This window comes from Manacus vitellinus, unplaced genomic scaffold, assembly GCF_001715985.3.
Source record: "Manacus vitellinus isolate BGI_N305 unplaced genomic scaffold, ASM171598v3 scaffold_28_pilon, whole genome shotgun sequence".
NCBI classification, from domain to species: Eukaryota; Metazoa; Chordata; class Aves; order Passeriformes; family Pipridae; genus Manacus; species Manacus vitellinus.
Genome location: NW_021940122.1, coordinates 9,132,581 through 9,153,145, shown reverse-complemented (window position 1 = coordinate 9,153,145; position 20,565 = coordinate 9,132,581). Strand labels below are relative to the sequence as shown.

General features: G+C 38.3%; 1 protein-coding gene across 1 annotated transcript in view; it reads left to right on the top strand.

The window, feature by feature from the left end:
• Positions 1-20,565, top strand: part of MAN1A2 (mannosidase alpha class 1A member 2) — a 133,913-nt gene that overhangs the window by 97,493 nt on the left and 15,855 nt on the right. Inside the window, exons 9-10 of the mRNA XM_018074517.2 lie at positions 11,248-11,363; positions 16,607-16,826. Coding sequence (XP_017930006.1) covers positions 11,248-11,363; positions 16,607-16,826 — 336 coding nt within the window. The remainder of the gene's footprint in view (positions 1-11,247; positions 11,364-16,606; positions 16,827-20,565) is intronic.

Here is a 20,565-nt window from a genome sequence, read left to right as displayed (position 1 = left end):
CCTGGACCTCTTATGCAGCCATCAGCTCAGAGCTTGGCTCTTTCAGATGCAGATCTCCTGCTGTCCAGCTGGAAGTTTGCTAATGGACTACACATACACACATGCACTCGGGGTTAAATTCACTGGGAAAAACAAACACATGTGGGTGTTTCCAGTTGCTGGCACATAAACCTTGGGCTCGGTGACCCACTGTCAGCCTCCAGGCTCTGCCACCCAAATCTAGTGGCCCCTGTGATCTGCAGACTTTTTTTGATGAAGAAGATGCTGTCACATTCTGCATATCCCCCCATATGAGAATGCTAATACTGAGAACAATCAGCATGTCAGCTGAAGGGTATTGCCCTGACAGTATGAACTCTATCTGATTGAGATGTATATATATCTATATCTATATATAGGAAGAGTGGTTCTCTTGAATGCAAGCTTTCAAAGGTGCTGCAGAGATAGGAATCCAAATACTGATTTATTTATCAGTTATTGGTGCTTTCATTTTTAAAGATAAGCTAGAAATCCTTTCAGTCTTTACGTGTGCCTCTCTGGGAGATTAAAACCCTTGCGAATTACCAGGTGAAGTGAATAATGCTGAAGAATGAAGTGGTCTTTCAGAACATTAAAGAAATACCGCAGATAAATATTTCAGATAAAAATATGATTGTAGCATAAATTAACAGGTTGATAGTGTAGTTACAGGTAGTGAGAAAGATGCTAGTGTTGGAAAATTCCTGTCTTTGCCAGCTGAAGCTGCTAGTATTCTCATTTAACTTTGAAGGTTCTTTGCGTTTTCCCTCCTCCCCTTTATTTATTTACTAGATGCATTGCTTAGCAGAAGTATCTTAAATTATATCTAGTAGTAACCCTACCTGCTTTAGACAACACTAAGAAACTGGCAGTGCCATGAGTCATGACAAATCAAAATGTAATGTCAAGTTCTTGCAAAACATCCATAACCTAAAAGGAAGTGAAGGGAATTGAGTAAAGTAAGCCTATATATTCCAAAGTATCTTCCCAAATTCTTCAGATAATTACCTTCTATTTGGACTTTTGAATAATAATTTCTAATGCTTTAATTCTCAGATTGTTTTTTTCCCCTTCAGCATAAGGAAAAGATTTTCTCTCTCTTAAATAGGAATTAAATGGTGCAGAATTAAAATAATTATATATTGTAAAAATAGTTGTAGAGTAGTTTCCAACCTGACTTCATCTTTGCACATTTATTTGATTTAGTAAGTAAATTTCTTTTTTGATTTGTGGTTGGAATGTCAGTTATAGAACTGGAGATATGTGATCAATGTGATGATTAGTTTGGACATTGGTATACGCATTTCTTGAGGTGGGTTTTTCTACTTGAAATCTGCTTTCACTTGATTGCATTATGAATAAATACATTATTTCTAAATACAACATTATTTCTAGACTTCCAGCAGTAAGCATGCAGTTGCAGGTGAGGAGGAGGGGCCAGTTCTTTGCAGTTTAATTTTTTTTGCCATATTGGCAGATGTCCTTAATTTTGTTCTCCAATATATTCTGTGATGTTCTGTTCTTAGGAACATGCATGTGTTTAGAATAGAAAATAATCTGTGTAATCTCTGCTGGGGAATTCCCCTTGCCCTTTTGCTTTACAACCTTGTACAAATGTAATTAGCTGTGTTCCAAGAAAAAGCTGCATTGGAATTTGTTTATTCATTAGGAACCAAGAGCAAGATAATCAGTTAAAACTTTGTTTTAATGAAATACAGCAGAACTGTACATTACAGGGAATATGCTTTTATAAGACTACAATGTTAAGGCGTTTTACTGATCTTTTGAGCAAGATGCTGAAAAAGGTGAACAAATAAAAGTTTTGTTTAGCGTGTTAAAGATTCTAGTGTTATTGGAAGGTTAAACATGTATATGAATTATGCATTTGAAAAGAAGTGTCTATAAATAATTTCTAAAGAAATTATTTGGATATGTTGTAACTGGGTTTTGAAAGTGCTTGCATACATTGCTGTGGAAAGATGAATATTTCATTTTGCTGTACCACTAAACTATACTTTTAGAGCATGATCTTGGTGAGGAGTGCATCAATATCTGGAATTTGAAATTTGTCCCACAACAGCTTCAACATTTATTTTCCTCACTGTGAATTCAGTAAATTAATCTGTGTTAACGTGTTTTAGGGGTGGTTTTGAGAGTTTACATTGATGGCTTTGAAGACAGTTAACTTGGAGGTCTATGTGAAAACGTAGCTTGCAGATAGCACTTTTTGAACCCGTATGGTCAAAAATAAGCGAGGGATGGTGATGAATGCTGTGCACATATGGTGTGGTAGCTCAGTCTAAGTCATAGAGCATGGACTGAGTAAGTCTTAAAATCAGCACAATTTCCTAGCACCTACAGAGTGACCAAAACTTCAGCTGACTGTGTGTGCCATTTCAGGCATTTGTCGTGAGAAGAAAAGTAAGAGATACTTAGACAGAAGTTTAGGAGAAAAAAACAGGCAGAGTAGCCTGGATTTATATTGCATGTGGTATAATCCGTAAGTACTTGCTTCTTGAATCGCTTTTGACTGTCAGCTTTCATGTGTGATATATATACACACGTACATATGTAAATATGTAAACTGCCATGGTTTTGATAAAACTTGGAGAGAGTGAAGTTGTTGACGGTGGTTTTGCCAGCTAATTTTGTAGAGATGAGTGTTGGACTAGATTTAATCTAATAAAGGTTTCTCTCTCTCCTGTTCTTGTTTTTTAATCAGTAAGAGGAGTGTTGAGATCTTCAGGGAAGGTTATAGTGACTAAACTAAAGGTTGTAATGACCTTAAGAGCTTGTCAATCCCCCTGTGTAGAAAATCTTATTCGAAAGGGACTCTTTGCATTTCGGGCACATGCCTACAGCAGTATTGTTTGTAGTAGGTGATGTTACTACCCTTTAGCTGCTTTTCACAGCCACCTTGTCATCAGAGATAAACATGTACCTGACTTCCCATCAATCCCCTGCAAATCCCAGCAGCTTAGTTAAAGCTGCCTGCACAGGTGGGATTTACACTGACTCCAAACTTTGCAGAGAGGCAGGTGTGCTTTATTTGGGTGGCTTTGTGGGTGAGTGTAATAGTCTTGAAAAGACAACTTCAGGTGATAAAAGGCCACTTTACTTCTCAGTAAAAACATCAATGTAAGGTTTTAATATGTTTCTAATTTTAGCATGTGGACTTGATTTAATGGGTTGATTGGTCTTAAATTCGTGAACATGCCTTCTGAGAGATGACCTAAATCTTTCCAGAATTATAAATAATATCTGGAATGTTTTGATGTTTCAGGAAAGTTTGAATACAAAAAAAGAAAATATTTGTTCCAGCTGTGAATTCCTGAGAGTGAAAGGACAGTCTGTTGTAAGATACCAAATTAGGATATTCCTTTGACATTACAGGATCATAAATTACATTCTGTATTGAAGAAGTGGTTAGATTCTAACAACATTAGTTGCCTAAATATATGTATTAATTGGGCTAGTTATACTTGCTGGTCTGTTTCAAATTATTTCTTTTGTCTTTGCATACACTTGAATTGTGCAAGTTTGACAATTTTTAATCTTTATCTTGATAAACCCTACAGTTCTAGGAAGTAATTTTTCTTAATTTTATTATATGACAAACTGGTAGGACTTATTATTAAGTCCTTAATACTTTCTATTAAGTCATTATATTTTCACTTTCTTGTAGCTACCAGACTTCAGCTCTTCCAACTGGAATATTCTGTCTGGCCCAAGCTGTTTTGTTGGGGTTTTTTAAACAATTTTGATAAAAATGCTTTAGCCATTTCTAAATGAAACTAGAAGTGGAACGTGATTCTACACAGATTAAAGTTTCTTTTTTCAAGGAGTATAGTTAAGGAACTCAAGAACCATCCATATTTTTCCAAGCCTTTTAAGATTATTCACATCTACTTTCTCCATATGGTGTATTTAGATTTCAGCTGCTACGTTCTCTAGAGATGTGTGTGCTGAGCAGGCGTGATATCCCCAGGTTGGGAGGAGCTGAGCAAAGTTTGTCTTGTTGCTTGATTACCAGACAGTAGAATGGGAAGCAATGTCTATTCAACCATCTCCCAATTATAAATGCTTGGCATTACACTCTTAATTTACATTCTTTGAACATAGTCCTGTTACAATTTTCTTGGATTTCAGCAAGTGGAACTTCACAGATTTCACAGAATATTCTGAGGTGGAAGGGACCCACAAGGATCATCAAGTCCAACTCTTAAGTGAATGGCTCGTAGGGGGATTGAACTCACAACCTTAGTGTTATCAGCACCAACCGAGCTACATGTTTTCAGAAAAAATGTCATGCTGTTGACATGTTCCTTAGTGATAAGTAGTTCATAGCTGACTAAAAAGTGCACCTTCGTCTCTTTTTATCAGGGCTGCCTCTGCTGCAGTTAATTTACAAGTGTTTGCACTTTTAAGCCAACCACTATGGCTTATGACATCCTTAGGTTGAATTTCTGCTGTGAATTGCAGCAGCTGCAATTTCCAGGGCCTCAGCTTTCTGGATTAAAGGATTAGAAGGGGAGCTTGCACCTATTTAGAGCAGCTGAGGAGCACTAAGCCCAAACTACATGAAGTAAAGATTGAACTGAAATTTAATCAGAGCCACTCTGAAGACAAACAGGAAAAAAAAAATCTTTGAAAGTTTCCTGCACGGAGAAAGAGGGCTCTGCAGTGTAAGGGCAGTTGGTACAGGCCTTAACAACTACTGGTGATGGGGTGTTTGGGTTTCTTAATGAAAGTTAATATTAGGTTAATCACTTCGCTGTTCCCTCATGGTCACTTAACTTTTCCATTCTTGAACTCCTTCTCTGACTTATTACAGTAGCACTTTGTCAAAGATTTAGTTTGTGATCCTTAAGGAAGAACAGTCTCCCTTTTTATTACTTCATTCTTTTGTTGCAAAGTAGTTCTGTACTACTCCTCTTTTTGTTGAAATGAATCAGTAGTTTGTTTATTTTGGTGTTTCCAGTCTATGGAGTATAGCACGGGCTTAAGTTAGTTTTCCTTTACTTTAGAGCTGTAACTAACTATTTAAATTCTGAGATTTGAGTTTCTTTTACATATTGCCAAATTTCTAATTTTTTTGCTTGGTCGTTCTCTATCTGTCTGTATCTTAAAATATTAAATCAGTGTTGTAGTTGCAATTCGTGGATTAAAAATACTATGGGCATAGTTGATCTGCATCTCTGCCTGCTTGTGCTTATGTACTGCTACAATGTTATCTCACCGAACTGCTTTCCAGCAGGGCAGCCTGTGCATGCTAAGCATGCTTCTGCTCGGTATTGTATTACGTCTTTTTTTTCTTCTCTGTGTGCAGTAAGTGATGCATAAGCTTTCTGAAGCAATGAAAAGACAGGAGGACGTGCCCTGGGGTCAGGGAGGGGCAGTAGCTCACTCCCTATCTGCTCGGGGCTATCAGAAAGCCTCACCCTCAGGTGTTGGGCCTATAGCATCAGTTCTGGCATTATGTGCTGCTTTTAAAACAATGCCTGGCTTCTTTCTTTTTTCTTGCTCCTTGCCAAGAAATGACAATTGAACAATTAAGGCACAAAGCAGAGAGGGTTTAGCAAATCATGAACTGTTTTTAATTTGCCTCATTAAGCTGCTGTTAACTACTTAAAGCCATCTGCTTAAAAATAATTTACACATCTTGAGTTTGCTCTAGAGAGCAGGTAGACCTTCATTAGAGCAGGACTCGTTATTAATGTTATCTTTAGGGGGCTTTCAGTTGTTGTGGAAAATATGTTATTGCTCACTGAACCAAACTTTCCCTGTAAACAAAAGGAAGTGACGCATGCGGGTAACTTGCAGTCTGCATCCATAACCGAGTTCTTGGGAACCACTGCCATTCATTTGGAAACTGGCTTGTTGTGGAGGTAGTTATTTACAGCCATTAGGTAGGTCTGGATATGTAAGAAAGGAGAATGAGCTGTGTGAATGCCTTGTATCAGTATTATCTAAAATCATCCCCAAAAATTAGTCTTGGAGAGAAAGAACAGCAAGATCTGCCTTAGTGCCTCACCTGTCATTGAGAAGGGGGAGTCCTGTTGCCTGCGCCCTGAAGAGCTAGCTGAGGAAAAACAAGTTTCTTTGTCTCCCCAGATGTGTAAAGAACCAATTTTACTTACGGAGAACAAATCACCAGAGCAGAGACTCTCCCTCCTCTTTGGGGCTGAGATTCATTGGCATTTCAGTCAGACAGTATGTACACCCCGTCTGACCCGCTGCATAGGTCTGTGGTTTGCTGTGAAATTATTGTCCTGCTTCTTGTCAGAGGAGACTGTGTCAGCAGTGAGCTAATGGATTGCTGATACAAATAAGATCATTTGGAGTGAAACTAGCTTTAGGAACATTAGATAATGATGGTGTGAGGATTTAAAAGAAGATCCCCCCACTCAGTCTGTTGGAAAGAGATGGATGTGATTTTTGGCATATATTTGACTAAGTATAAATCTTTCATCATTGCATTAAAAACTCATTAAAATATTGCTACGAGATTGATTGGTTTGTTGTTTGGGGTTTTTTTTTGTTTACAATTGCGTGCTGTTTATTAAGAAGAAAAATGCCAATATTTAGTAGGATGTAAAGCCTTTGTAGTAGATGAGCAAAAATGTTGCTATGAACTTTAAATATCATTGTCTTTCTATTAAGGTTTTATTTGTTTCTTTCTGGCAAGAAGGACTGTACAAACAGACTGACTGCAGACGTTTGCACACAATATGCTTTCAAGTGTGACAAACCAAAAAAAAATACAGGGCTTCTTGTAATTGCTTTTGGTTGCAAAAGTTGAAGCTATTCTTTCCAACTATAGCTGCTGTGTTTTTTAAAATTACACTTCCAAAGCAATCTTTCACTTGGAATCCTTTTATGTTTGCCCAGTCATCTGGGCCTTCATTTGAAAAAATAGGTATGAAGAAAATATCTTAATTTGTCTTGATTAGAAGGAATGAATGTTCTAAAAATGTATACATTGAACATATACATGTGGCTTCTGCCGTATTTGATGTGCCCTCATGCTTCTGTTCTTTTTCCTATATTTGTCTTAATCTGCAATGAATGTTGCTTCAGGATTTCACTGTGAAACAGTTCTTCAAAATAACTTTAAGTAACATAGAGCTAATTAATTCTTGTAGATCAAATATATGAAAAAACAAATCCATTTTTAACTTTTCAAAATGCTTGTAAACATTTTAAACTTAATGCTTACCTTCTCAACTGATTACTGAGGACTGCTCAGTGCCAAGACGATGACTGAAGCTCAGTTACTCAAATCACAAATTGTTCCTTTTTAGTACTCTGGATTGACATGTAAGGTTAGAGCCAGTTTGAAAACTTCAGTCTATTTTATATGCAAAACATTTTTCTGAGCAAAACATTTTGTTCAGTTAAATCTTTGAATCTATCTGAACTGTAGCTCAAATAGCAGGAGAAAGTGATAACCACCCTGGACCTTCCTGGGAAGTTTGGGTAGAGAGCTTTGTTTTTAGGAGAGAATCATATGTGATGACTCAAATCTGCAGTTTTCACCAGTTATATATATGCTAAGGAATCTTGGAAAATATTTCTTTAGCATTTCCACTCTAGGTGAGAGCAAGTTGTCAAAGACCACAATCTGTCACAAAAAGTATTTTAATTTTCAGTCATTTCTACCTACAATCCTTACAAAATGTAGCAGATTCTTGCTTTAGCAACACCTTCAGACACTAGCAGAAGACCTGAAGAAGACCTTGCCAGGGTGCAGTTAATGCATCTGCAGAAGTTGGAAAACTTGTTGTGCTTAAACCCTAGTTCACCTGCTGCTGTGGCTTCCTTTTCATGTCCATCCTCTTTTGACTATTTTTGCAGAAGGGAAGGGGGACAGGGACATAAAGATGGCTCTATCTTGATGCAACCAGCTCTGTTGAAGTACCATCATATGTGACTACCAGAAATATTTTATCTATCCCTTTCCTGCTGCCAAAATGTAGGAACAGAATCATTTTTCCCTTTTTGATAGGTCTTCCCTCTGGTCTCTCTGTGAAAGGCATCAGCTGGGGAGTGGAGGAGCCCACTGCTGACTGAGAGAGGAGCTTTGAAAACTCTTTGGCAGGTCAGAGCTGGAGTGAGGTACGCAATAGAAGAGTAGGGAAAACATTTCTACTGGGAGTTGCAAGGCCCTTGGAAGGCGTTAGCTTCTTACCACGTTTGTTTCTCACTTGCTGAGTGGGAGTGGGATCTGTATCTGAGAGTCTTGTGCAGCTCTGTTCTCCGAACTACATGAAGAAGGTGCAAAAAAAGCTGTGTAGGGGATGGGTCTGAGTCCTGTGTCTCCTGGTGCTACTGGTCCCTGTATTTTTAGCTAAGATGAGAAACAGAATTATAGAATATGCTGAGTTCAGAGGGACTCACGAAGATCACTGAGTCATCACTGAGTCCAACCTTTAGCCCTGCACAGGACCATCCCCAGGAATCACTCCATGTGCCTGGGAATGTCATCCAAATGCTTCTTGAACTCTGGCAACCTCAGTGCTGTGACCACTTCCCTGGGGAGCCTGTTCCAATACCCAACTACACTCTGGGTAAATCTGGGTAATATCCAACCTAAACCTTCCCTGACTCGGCTTCAGGCCATTCCCTCAGATCCTGTCACTGGTCACCTCAGAGAACAGATCAGTGCCTGCCCTTCTGCGTCCTCTCGTGAGGATGTTGAAGACCACAGTGAGGTCTCTCCTCAGTCTCCTCCAGGCTGAACAGACCAAGTGCCCTCAGCCTCTCCTCATATGGCTTCCCCTCAAGGCCCTTCACCATTTTCTTTGCCCTCCTTTGAATGCTCTCCAAGTGCTTAATATCTTCCTTATATTGTGGTGCCCAAAACTGCACACAATATTCAAGGTGAGGCTGCACTAGTGCAGAGCAGAGCAGGACAATCCTCTCTCTTGGCCCACTGGCAATGCTTTGCCTGATGCCCCCCAGGACATGGTTGACCCTCCTGGCTGCCAGGGCACTGCTGACTCATATTCAACTTGCCACTGACCAGAACCTCCAGGTCCCTTTCCACAGTGCTGCTTTCCAACATCTCAGTCTGTACATACATCTGGGGTTGCCCCATCCCAGCTGGAGACAATGTGAAGGAGAGGAAGAGCTACTGACAGGAGAGGGACAGTTCTCAAATGACTGCCTGAAGAAGTAGACATGAAATGGGGCATGTTACTGATAATTGGCTTTGGAAACTCATCTGGAGTATGGATTTCTCTGTTTAGAAAATAAACCTTTTTCACTCATCTTCCTGCTCTTTCCTGCCCTGAACCCAGCTGGAGCTGCTACAAGACAAACCCTGCTGAGGGTTCAACAACCCTGTCCTCCTTGGGGGCTGAGTGCATCTGTCAAAGAAATCTGGCCAAGGAGCAGCGCTGACTCAAGTGACAGAGCTCAGCTGGGGACGCAGCAGCTTAACAGAAGTAGTTTTAAACAATGTCTCTGATGAAGACAGCCCCTGAGTAGTGCTAACATGAGTCGTAGCTTTGAAGTCTTGTGATGGTTTGTGGTGTTGTTTTTTTTTTCTGAAAACCACAGGCCCGTAGTTCTTGTGTCTACTTAAGGATGTAACTGTACATTGAAACAGTAATTTCTAGCCCTTGCGTTTGTGTGAGAAAGTGACTCATGACCTGAATGTCCTTTTATGGCTCAGAGCTAGAAAGCTTATGAAAACTCATAATCATTGAGTAACTGGGTGTGAAAAGGCAGTCGAGGAGATTCTGAGGTATAAGAGAAGGGCATGAAGTAATTTGCTTCAAATTCACAACTTGAAACTAAATGGGAAGCTACTGGCTCTCCATTTGCTCCTTCTTTTGTTTAGAAATCCATTTGTAAGTAGGAGAGGAGCCAAGAGGCAGCTAGAAGAGTTAGGATAGCAGCACCTACCAGCTCTATCCTCCTACTCACATCTTCAGAGACAAGCCGACATACTGGGGCAGGATGGTGCTTGAAGAGAAAAAGAACAGAAGGAGAGTTTCGACCTCTTTAGCACCTTTATTCTAGAAAGACTGCAAAGAATACTTTTTTGAGGTCTTTTGTAAAAGGAAGTATCATGTCTTTTTTAAAAGGAAGTATCATATCTTTCCTTCATGCAGTAAAAGGCAAGTTGCATGACTGAAACAGTCATGCTTAGGGCAGTGAATTTCTGGCATTGTGGCAGTGTTGGCGTTAAACATTTCCCTTGTCTAGCTTCAGTAGAGTTCTTGTGTTCTTGTGCCAGTGTTTTGAGGGGTGTAACATTAGGAAAGAAAAGGTTATGTGTGTTCTGTTTGGAGTCACTTATTAAATCTCATGGAGTGTGCTGCTTTTTGAATGAAGGGTGTACTAGGGAGTGCTTATCCTGTTTGGAAAAGAAACTCTGAGGCTGTCAGACCATCAGTGGGGATAGTTCACCCAAAGAGAAGTGTAGGTTGATTGATCTCATGTGGTCTGTCAGCACAGAATAGCAATGATGCTACTTGTGAAAGGCAACCTCGAAAGAAAAAGAAAAAAAAAGAGGACAAAACCAAAATCTGTGTGTCAGGAGGTCCAGTGCTGGTAATGGTGACTTCTAATAGTCAAGCAGCTTTACCCTGTTGCACATAGTGTGGCTCCGCGTGGTTGCTCGGGCATGGCGAAAAAGAGCAGGTCCTGTGTTGTACACTGCAAAGACAGTTTGCCTCCCTTTTGACTGAAATAGCTCCAATAAGAACATTTAATTTGAGGACTTCATTGGTCTGTCAAGTAACTACCTTGTTAGAAATAAAGAGCTCCTGGAAGGGTTGGATTCTATGTAGTTCATGGCAGTTTTTAGCCAGCCATGTAGCCTGGTTACACCCTGGATAAAGAGATCTGAGGGGTTTTTCTACATACATTTTTGACATATACATTAAAAAAAAAAAATAAAACCCCAAACCCTAGCAACAGAACAGTTAGGTTCTTTGGAAGGAAGTAAAACTAGAGGTTAAAGTACGTTTTTTATGTGAGGGCTAGCCCCCTGTGCAGAATGACAAACAGTGAACACATGCAGCAGGTTCCATGCCTGTGAAGTAAGTTTGGGGGGAATAGGGTGCAGTGTAGCTTTGTCCTGCTAAACAGGCTTAGAATGTTAATTCTACAGCAGTAGGCCTTAAAAACATAAGTTTATGTTCTGAATAAATTAAGGTGCTATTACATAACAACTTCAACATTTTTTTTGTTCTTTTCCCTCTTTCCCTTCTACAGATCACACATCCGTGGGCGGGCTGGGAGACAGTTTTTATGAATATTTATTGAAAGCCTGGCTTATGTCAGACAAGATGGACACGGAGGCAAGAAAAATGTACGACGATGCAATTGAGGTGATTATAATTCATCGAGTTTTCCAATACAGTGGAACCATTTTTAATGATTTTAAAAATTAAAAAATACACCCCCCCCCAAAAAAAAAACCCCAACAACTAAGCAAAAAAAACCCCACTATCAGCCACAGGACTTGTTTTGATTATGTAAGTTTTAAGAAATCAAGTGATGAATAATACTAGTTTTCACTCTGAGAGTTTAAAAAGTATTATTGTGGAATACATCTGATGCAGACTATTGTACTAAAATTAATCAGCTTGTCCAAAATGGTATAATATAAAAGCCCAAGCTATAGTTTATTAGGAAGAGATCTGGCAACCCTAAGATATGTGCAGAACGGCCAAGTAATTTTTCTCCAGTGTTCAGAATCGTTCTAGGAGTTTGAAGTCCCAAATTGTTTTATTCTTTTTATTATTTTCTAAGGCATTTACATATTACATTCTATATTTACCTTGTAAAATGTAGTTCATATCTATTCCTTACTCTATGGTTCTTTTGTGATATGGTCTTGTGCCCTCTCACAGATCAAGTAGTGCTTGCCCAAACAGGGCAGTACTGCAGCACCGTTCAGTAGGATTTGGGGTGGGGGCCTTTTTGTGGTGGCTCTGAGCTTTATGCTGCCCAGCTCTTACTTTCTCAGTTTCCCCACACCCAGGCATCTTCTCTCATCAGCTTCTCTTATGCCCGTTATGCCGCTGTGCCTAAGGTACAGTTAAGATGTGTAGAGCGTAACTAAGCTAATTTTAGGCAAGTTTGCTGTGGTAGCAGCAGGGACCATGTAGTCTTGTCCTAGTGCAGAAGTGTGGTTGGTGCTTGATGTGTTCCATACTCTGTGCATGCCCTGGTTTTTTTCAACACAAGGTTTTCAAACTTAGTTTTAGTACAGTCGGTCTCCTAAAGCAAATCACCTGTTCTTGGAGTTCTCAAAATGACCATTTTAAAAGACATATAGTGAAAGTTCTAGGACAAAATTACTTTGAAGATGTAATATGTCTTATTCCTGACCTGAGTTTGATTATATTTGACTTCGAGTTACTTGAACTTTTTCCTTTCCTTTCCTAACACTTTTAAAGTGTTATCTGCATCATGTAGCTGGTTACTATCAGAGGTATAATAGTCATTCTCTCCTGGAGAAAAAGTGCGTTATTTTCTTTAGTCTCACAGTATAAAACAGATTTTGAGTTATTTTTTAAGCTTTTTACATACTTTCCAGGGTCTTCAGTATGGAGACAACAAGTAATGGTTCTTCTAATCTGTTATTACCTGATTTCTTCTCAGTTTTCTCCTCTTTGTCTGACTAGGAGCTGTGTTTACACTCTTAACCTTTGCCTCACACCATCATGCACTTTCCAGTTGCTTTATTCTGAAGCTGGTTATAGTCATTGATTTACTGCTTTCCTACTACTGTGATTTACATTCCCAGTTCCTCAGTGTTTGACCTTATCTCTATTACAACACATTGTTCAGGCAAAACCTGTTTTGTCACCCGGTCTGAATGATTTTACAGGACTGACTTTTTCTTTATCACTATCTATAGCTGTATCAATTTTTGTGTCATCTCCAAATTCTTTTTAGCATTTTTCTCGCAGATTGTTGTTAGAAATGCTGCCCAGTGTTGAATAAAAGTACCTTTGTAGAATCTTCATGAGATGAGGATTTTTTTCATGATTTTGTTTTTTTACTTTGAACTGTTCTAGCAAGCAAACTTTTAGTCCACTTTGTATGTGCTGCCTTGAATTTGTTTAGGACTAATATATTGTAAAATGCCAAGAAAATTCCTGAAATTTCTAATATTCCCACTATCAGCATACACGTATCAATCAAATGTTTATTTTTGAAATTACATAATTCATTTTATATGATTGTTTTATTTTCTATTTAAAATACTGATAAAGCTTCAGCAATTCCCCAGTTCTTTTGAACTTCCCTAGCTTTCCAGGGTTTGTTAAAGTCATCATTACTAGTTCAAAACATTAGTTGAATACTTTTAATAAGCTACTTTTAATGGGTCGTATGGGTTTAAAAATGTTTAGAAATTGATGTTTAAAATCCATTCTGGTTACTGTTGAAATATTTTATTCAGATTCTTAAACTGTGAGCACTTTTAGAGGAAATAAACTTTCCCTTTCATCCTCTTCACTGTAAGCCATCTTGCAAACCTTTTGTATGGGCAAATCTCTGTCTCTGAAGGGAGACAGAGCGAAACAGGATTGGGATCCGGTGAAAACACACTGTGGATAGGAGGGAGGAAGAGCTGAGCTGTTCCCACTTCATGTGTGATATGACCTGCAGTCCAAGCATCAGATGGTTTCTTCGGCTTTTTCTCAGCTAAACCCACTTCTGTACATTTGAATCTGCACGAACTATGCTGATTTATACGTTGTGGAACATAATTCTCTTTCAGGATTTGTGTTTCTCCCAGGTCCTTCTTGACACTGAAAGACATGGGCAAAGAGTTATTAAGTAGGATTTGCTTTGTGTAATTGCAATTTGAATTTTTATTTAAAATATTTTTAAGAGCCCATTCCCTTACCATTCTTTTGGTTTTGCCTATAACTTAGGTCTTCCTCCATAGCTAACACTTCTTACTCTTGGTTTTTCAAAATGTGGAGCAGAAGCTCTTTGCGTCGTTTGTGCAAGCAGAAGGGGAATGGTATAGAACACATTCCTCCCACGGTGCTGGAAATGTTCTCAGCACCCACCAGTCTAAAAGAGTGTTTCTGTCCAGCCACTCTTCACTCTCTTAGCGTATTATGGGGAGGTGAGTGGAAGATGGACAACCATAACCTCACTCTCAAGTCTTGCAATGGGCAGTGATATCTCATTCCTCAGAGGTATTAAGAAGAAGAAAAGTACAACATCTGTTCTTCAGATGTCATGATTTCTGATCCATGGCATATGAAGCCTTATCCAGGTCACCATGTACTTTGTAACAAGAATACAAACAAGTTATATATCTGTAACATCTCTGTGCTGTATAACATTAATGCAGTCTTCCACTGTAAAGGACACTTCATTGGAATGTCCTGGTACATATATTCACAGTTGTGATAGAAGCTGAAATTGTGAAACCTGTTGGGAATTTTCTGTGGTGATAAAAATTGAGAGTGGGCCTCTTAACTTTGCTTTCACCATTGTGTTCACCTCCCCTCTAGTCTGGTTTCAACTGTCTTTTCTCCTTCTCACATCAGCTGGAGGATAAGGGAGCTTCTTTTGATCTGCTACCTTCAGTAGTCTCATCTCTTAGGCTCACAAATTTGATCCTCACCCTTTCTTATTGCACAGCATTAGGATAGCTAAAGGAAAGATTCAGCAGTGTGCTTGACTGTCACAAAATGGCAAGTATGGCTGCAAGTCAACTCAGAAAATGCTATTTTTGTAGTCATAAAAAGCACAGAAAGCATGAACATCAGATAGAGAATATTCAGGTCTTGCACAGAATCACAGAATATCCTAAGTTGGAATGGACCCAGAAGGATCATCTAGTCTAATTCTTAGTCCTGCACAGGACCATCCCTGAAAGTCACACCATGTGCCTGAGAGTCTTGTCCAAATGCTTCTTGAACTCTGTCAGGCTTGGTGCTGTGACCACTTCCTTGGGTAGCCTGTTCCAGTGCCCAACCACCCTCTGGGTGAAGAACCTTTTCCTAATATCCAACCTAAACCTCCTTTGATAGAACTTGATTTTCAGATTTCAAAAACTCCCCTTTCTACAAGACCGTGATCTTCAAGTTCAGAAGTTGTGTTCTCTGCTCAGAAGAGTGGCACTTCGCACCTGGAACGTGTTCTTCTGTCAAACCATGAAAGCAAGTCTGGAGTAAAGGAGTAGCTCATGGACAAGTGTATAAATGTGGCCTTTGCTGGGTTTCCTGGTGCTAACTACAGCAATTTTGTCCCACTGGAAAAGCTTCTGCAACCATTTACTCCTCAACAGTTATGAAATTACAAAAAGATACAATTCAAAAGGGAATTTCACAAAAAATGTTTTCCTCTAGGAAATAAATAATTCATACATTTTTATTCCCTCTTGCTCCTCATAGTAAAAGTAGCTTTCCTTCAAAGAGGACTCAACTTCTAAGTACCATATGGTCAAAAAATGTCAGTTTTGTCACAGTCTAGGATAATTGAATCAACAGAGTTAATGCTTACAGATCTGAGTATCCTTTTCAGTGGCAGTTTTCAGCAGATCCAGTACTTCCTGTACCAGTACTTTGAGAACAAATGAGGCTTGTACAGTTAACCACATCAGGCTCCCTAGCAGCAGAAGCTATGATATCATGCCAGTCCTTAATGCCAATTTGCATGATGGTTAGAAAACCACTGTCTGCTGTTAGAGATTTATTGATTTCAGCTCTGTCAGTTATTTCCACTTTCTTCTCACTGGATCCTGCCATAAGCACAAACTTCGGATCTGTCAGTAGTATTAGTGAAGAAATTAACCCAACAGGAATGCAGACCAGCACTTCTCTTTCATTGCCTTTTTGAGTGTCTAATGATAAACATAGTAAGTACTACAGCAGATTGGGGGGAATTGTGAACCTCTCTGAAAGAGGCTTAAGCAAATTTTGTTCCATCTAGTTTTCAACCTTTGGAAAGTTAGATCAGCTATTCCTCTTACTAAGAGAAGTATAACAATTTTTAAGTCACAAGCAACAACATATATTGGTACAACTGTGCAAAAAGAAACCAGCAGTAGCCTCACTTATAAAATGATGTTTTTTGTGAACAGCAGCTCTAATACTCACCCATCATTTGAGCATGTGTAATTAGTGAGCTGCTTTGGAGAAGCCAGAAGGTGGCTGGTGCATTCCTGTCACTGACTGAGTGTACAGGTGCTGCCTTTACATATGTTGCTGATCAAAAGTTTCCAACATGGTTGTGTTTTCTGAGTAGGCACAGAGTGTACAGAGGAACAAAAGGGTACTTCTCAGAAGTAACAGGTAGACAAATACTGTTTGAGCCATAAAATAAGTGCTGAATTCTCAACTAAAAGTACAGTGTTATCTATGCTGTGATTTTCCTATGTTTGATTTCATTAACATTGTTAGCAGTTAGGGTGTTTTTCTGTGTGCATTGAAATTATATTCTTTGTTCCTCAGAAGTGAATTTGCTCAAAGTGAATTTGAAAGAAGGAGAAAATTTTTTTTCATTTTGAACACAGTACTTTGTTCTTTGAAGGAGAGTTAATATGTAAAGCTTGCATGTGAAACAATATTTGAAAGTTCTCTTAATCTTTTTGTAGGCCATAGAAAAACATCTCATCAGAAAGTCCAATGGAGGACTGACCTTCATTGGAGAGTGGAAGAACGGGCATCTTGAAAGAAAGATGGGCCATTTGACCTGTTTTGCAGGGGGAATGTTTGCCCTTGGAGCAGATGGTTCCAGAGATGATAAAGCTGGACATTATTTGCAGCTTGGAGCTGAAATTGCACATACATGTCATGAGTCGTATGACAGGACAAGTAAGATCTGTTGTTAATCTAGTTATTTCAATAGCTGGAATACAGCAACTGTTGTAATTATTTTTAGGATTTGTTATGGACCTATGCCTTATCTAAGATGCTCTAGTTTTATACCAGTATAAATTTTAACATCTGTGTATTTACTTCTACTCTACATCGTAGTGAGTAAACATAAAACGAGACTTTAATATGGTTCCTTCATGCATGTTTATCCTTATTTTTGGGTTGGTCAGCCAAGATAGGTTATATCTTCGGATACAGGGAGGATACAGGGAGGAAGCAATTTGTGTGAGCTCTTGTCCTCACAGATATAAAGGGCGTTTTGTTTCATGTGTATTGTTCTTACAGTTATATAGAGTGAAAAATTTATAAATATACCTTTTACTGTTTTAGTAATAGTGCATTCTGGGTAAGTACAATTGAACTAGAGAGGATGAAAACTAGTATACAGACTGTGAGAAGACCAAAGACTTGACTAGTGAGAAAGCAATATCAGACTTCCTTGTTGGGCTGGAAGTTTCTGAAGGTCAGTCTTTTGGACCAGGTTTGTTTTATGTCTTTAGTAGTGACCTTGATGCATAAAGTTGAAGTGTGCTGATTGCACTTAGAGTGACTATAAAGCTGTAAGACATAATTAAAATGGAAGAGTCTCAGAACAGTAAGCAGGAAGATTTTGAGAACTGGACTGTCAGAAATAAGTTCACTAGAAAAAGGCAGGAGCTCTTTTCTCTGAACTGGGAGTCGAAAAATACCAGTGCAGTCCTAGTCTGTATCAGAGGGAGAATTTTCAGCAGAGATTAGATAATATTAAGACTGCCTTAGAAGGCATGTGTAATTTGTCACCCAGAATACTCTGTACAAATCTGAATTTCAAACAGAACAAGTGAGGAGAAGGACCAAAAAAATAATTAAAGTGACAGAGCTTGTATCTTTCAATGGGGAAATTAAGACAGATCAGCCTGCTCAGGCTAGAAAAATAATACCAAAGAAGGGACAAAATTTATTGTCATCTCAAGGGTAAACACTGAAAAGAAATAGTTGTTTTTTAAGATATAAAAGATCACAGTTGTAACAAGAGCAAGATTTTTAAGCTCACCATGAATAAATGTAGGTTGGAAGATGGAAATGGCTATGTGTAGCCATCAGAGAAGTGAGCTTCTGAAATAACTTCGCAGTAGAAGTAATGGTAACTAAAACTCAAGCAATTTAAGATAAGAATTCATGTATTTATTCAGAGTATTCCATTGTATCATTGTATAGGTGCCTGTCTTTTTAAATAATTCAGTCACACAAGTGATAATTTTATTTGGGTAGCAACAGCATTAAAAAAAAAATATGAGGATACTTAAGAACAAAGGAAGGACATAGTAGCTATTGTTGCATTCTGAAAAATTGCATTTAAATGTTTAATTCGACATTTAAAAATAAGCAATGCTAAATTTACAGTTGTTTAAGTAGACCTAATTTTATTCCTTCAGATGCTTATTCTGTATCCTAAATAAGTCAAAAGATGGGGGAGATAAAAGTTTTGATTACATATTTAATGACCTTATAGGAACATGCAAGCAAGACTGAAAGTTATACAGACAGCTATAAATTTGCAATGCCCTCATTTTCTTTTGTTCAGTCAGGCAGTCCCAGGAATGTGGATTGTTTTTGTTTGGGTGTTTTGGTTTTTATTTTCTGGACTGATTTTTCAAAGAAAATAAAGAACTTACATGTGCAAAATGTCAACTTCTTCATTATGCTTTAACAGCAGGATTTGAGATTTAATTGTACACTTTAATGACAGAACTAGATGATTGCAGAAAAAAACCTCTTTCAGAGGGAAGACAGTCATCCTGGTTCAGCTGATAGGTTTATGTTTCAGCCAGCAAAGGGGAGAGTTGATCTGTTTTTCCTATGGACTTGGGAGAACTCTTGCCCAATTTAGCATCCCCAGAAGAGACAGAAAGGTGCTGAGACTGTGCTGGGGATAGGCAGCTCTTTTCTTAAGAGAAACCAACTAGAGCTGTCCTTTCTTGTGTCTTCCTAGGATGCTTATAATAAACTGCAGTATATACCTGGTGATCATGTTTAGTTACCTAGGTAGCCTCATCTCCTCGGATGGTAAGATTGATGGAGAGATAGACAACAGGTTAGCAAGGGGATATAGTGCCTTTGGAAAGCTTCATAAAAGAGTTTGGTGAAATAAACACCTGAAGAAAAGTACAGAGATAGTGCCCAATAGCATTAGACATAGGTATGAGTAAATAATTAAAGATTTAATGCACAAACAGGCTACAAGCAAGAGAAGGCATCACAGTTTCTGTAGATGATGCGTCACCAGAACTGCCTGAAATCCAGCTGCTTTGGCGGATTAGAGTAAAGTAGTTGTCATGTTTACCTGATTTCCAAAAGGCTTTTTCAGAAGTATTTTACTAAGGCCTGTTAGGGACGTTAAGCAGCTGCTGCATAAGCAGAAAGTACCTGCATGGAGGTAAAAAAATGGGTATAGTATAACAAACAGGGTAGAGGTAAATAGTCTGCCCTTGCAATGGATAAATGGTGGTTAACCAGTGGTACTTTGATATATTTGATACATGTTTATACACATATGTGTATAGATGTGTAAAATGTATAGTGTATTTATATACATTATGTGTTAAATGTTTATAAAAGTACAGTATATTAATACACCTGTGTGTAAATGTATAGTATATTTACATTTTAATATGTATATAAATAATATATATACATATATAAATTATCAGAAAAGACCATGAACAGTAAGGTACATGTGCCAATAATAACAAAGAAAGCACTACACAAGGACCTTTTGAGGTTGAATAATTGCATAATAAATTACTAAATTAAATTCAGTGTAGTTAAATATAAAGTGAAGAACCTATGAAAAAATTATTTCTAACCTCACATATTAAATGATGAGCTGTTAACTGACCATTATAATTTGGGAAATTGCTCTTGAGATTATGAAAATGTCAGCTCAGGAAAAACAAAATGAGAAAGAACAAAATAGAAGATGTCATTATGTCACTGTATTCATCTTGGCTGCACTTTTTTTGCTATATTCAGGCTGGTCCTCTCATTTTACAAAGGATATAATAGAATTGGAAGAGTTGTGGAGAAAGGCAGGAAGAAAAACTAAAGGCTTGGAACAGTTTCCATTCAAGTCACAGCAGAATTGGATAGTATTATTCAATGTGGAAAAGGGACAGGTTTAAGGGCACATCAGATAAGTACTTGAGAAATAAATCTATTAAGAATTACTGACCACATAAAAAAAATATGTCTAGTTTTGGAGAAGCCTCGAGCTCAAAAACTTAGAGACTGGTAGGAAAGCTAGAAAAAGCTATCTCATATGCTGCCCCTGTTCTTCCACTTCCCCATCTATGTCTGATGGTGGGCATTGTTGGAAACATAATTCTGAAACAGAAAGAACTCCATCTGGTCTAGTATGACCATTCTTATATTCTTAATTTTGGATAGGTAGAACTCTGTATCTAACCTATCATTTTGCAGTGAAATTTGTGTAATTTTTGTACTGAAACTGATAAAGTGGTCCATTTTGAAAGAAGTACCTTAAGCGTTTCTTGATGGAGTGTATGTGGCTGAAAACACATGGTGCTTTTTTCTTTTGGCATCCAGCACCATACTCCCTTGAAACAAGAAAGTTAAGGAACTTCTTTTGGAGATTTTCTGCTGGGGCGTGCACTGGGAGTTGCTCACATTTTTCATT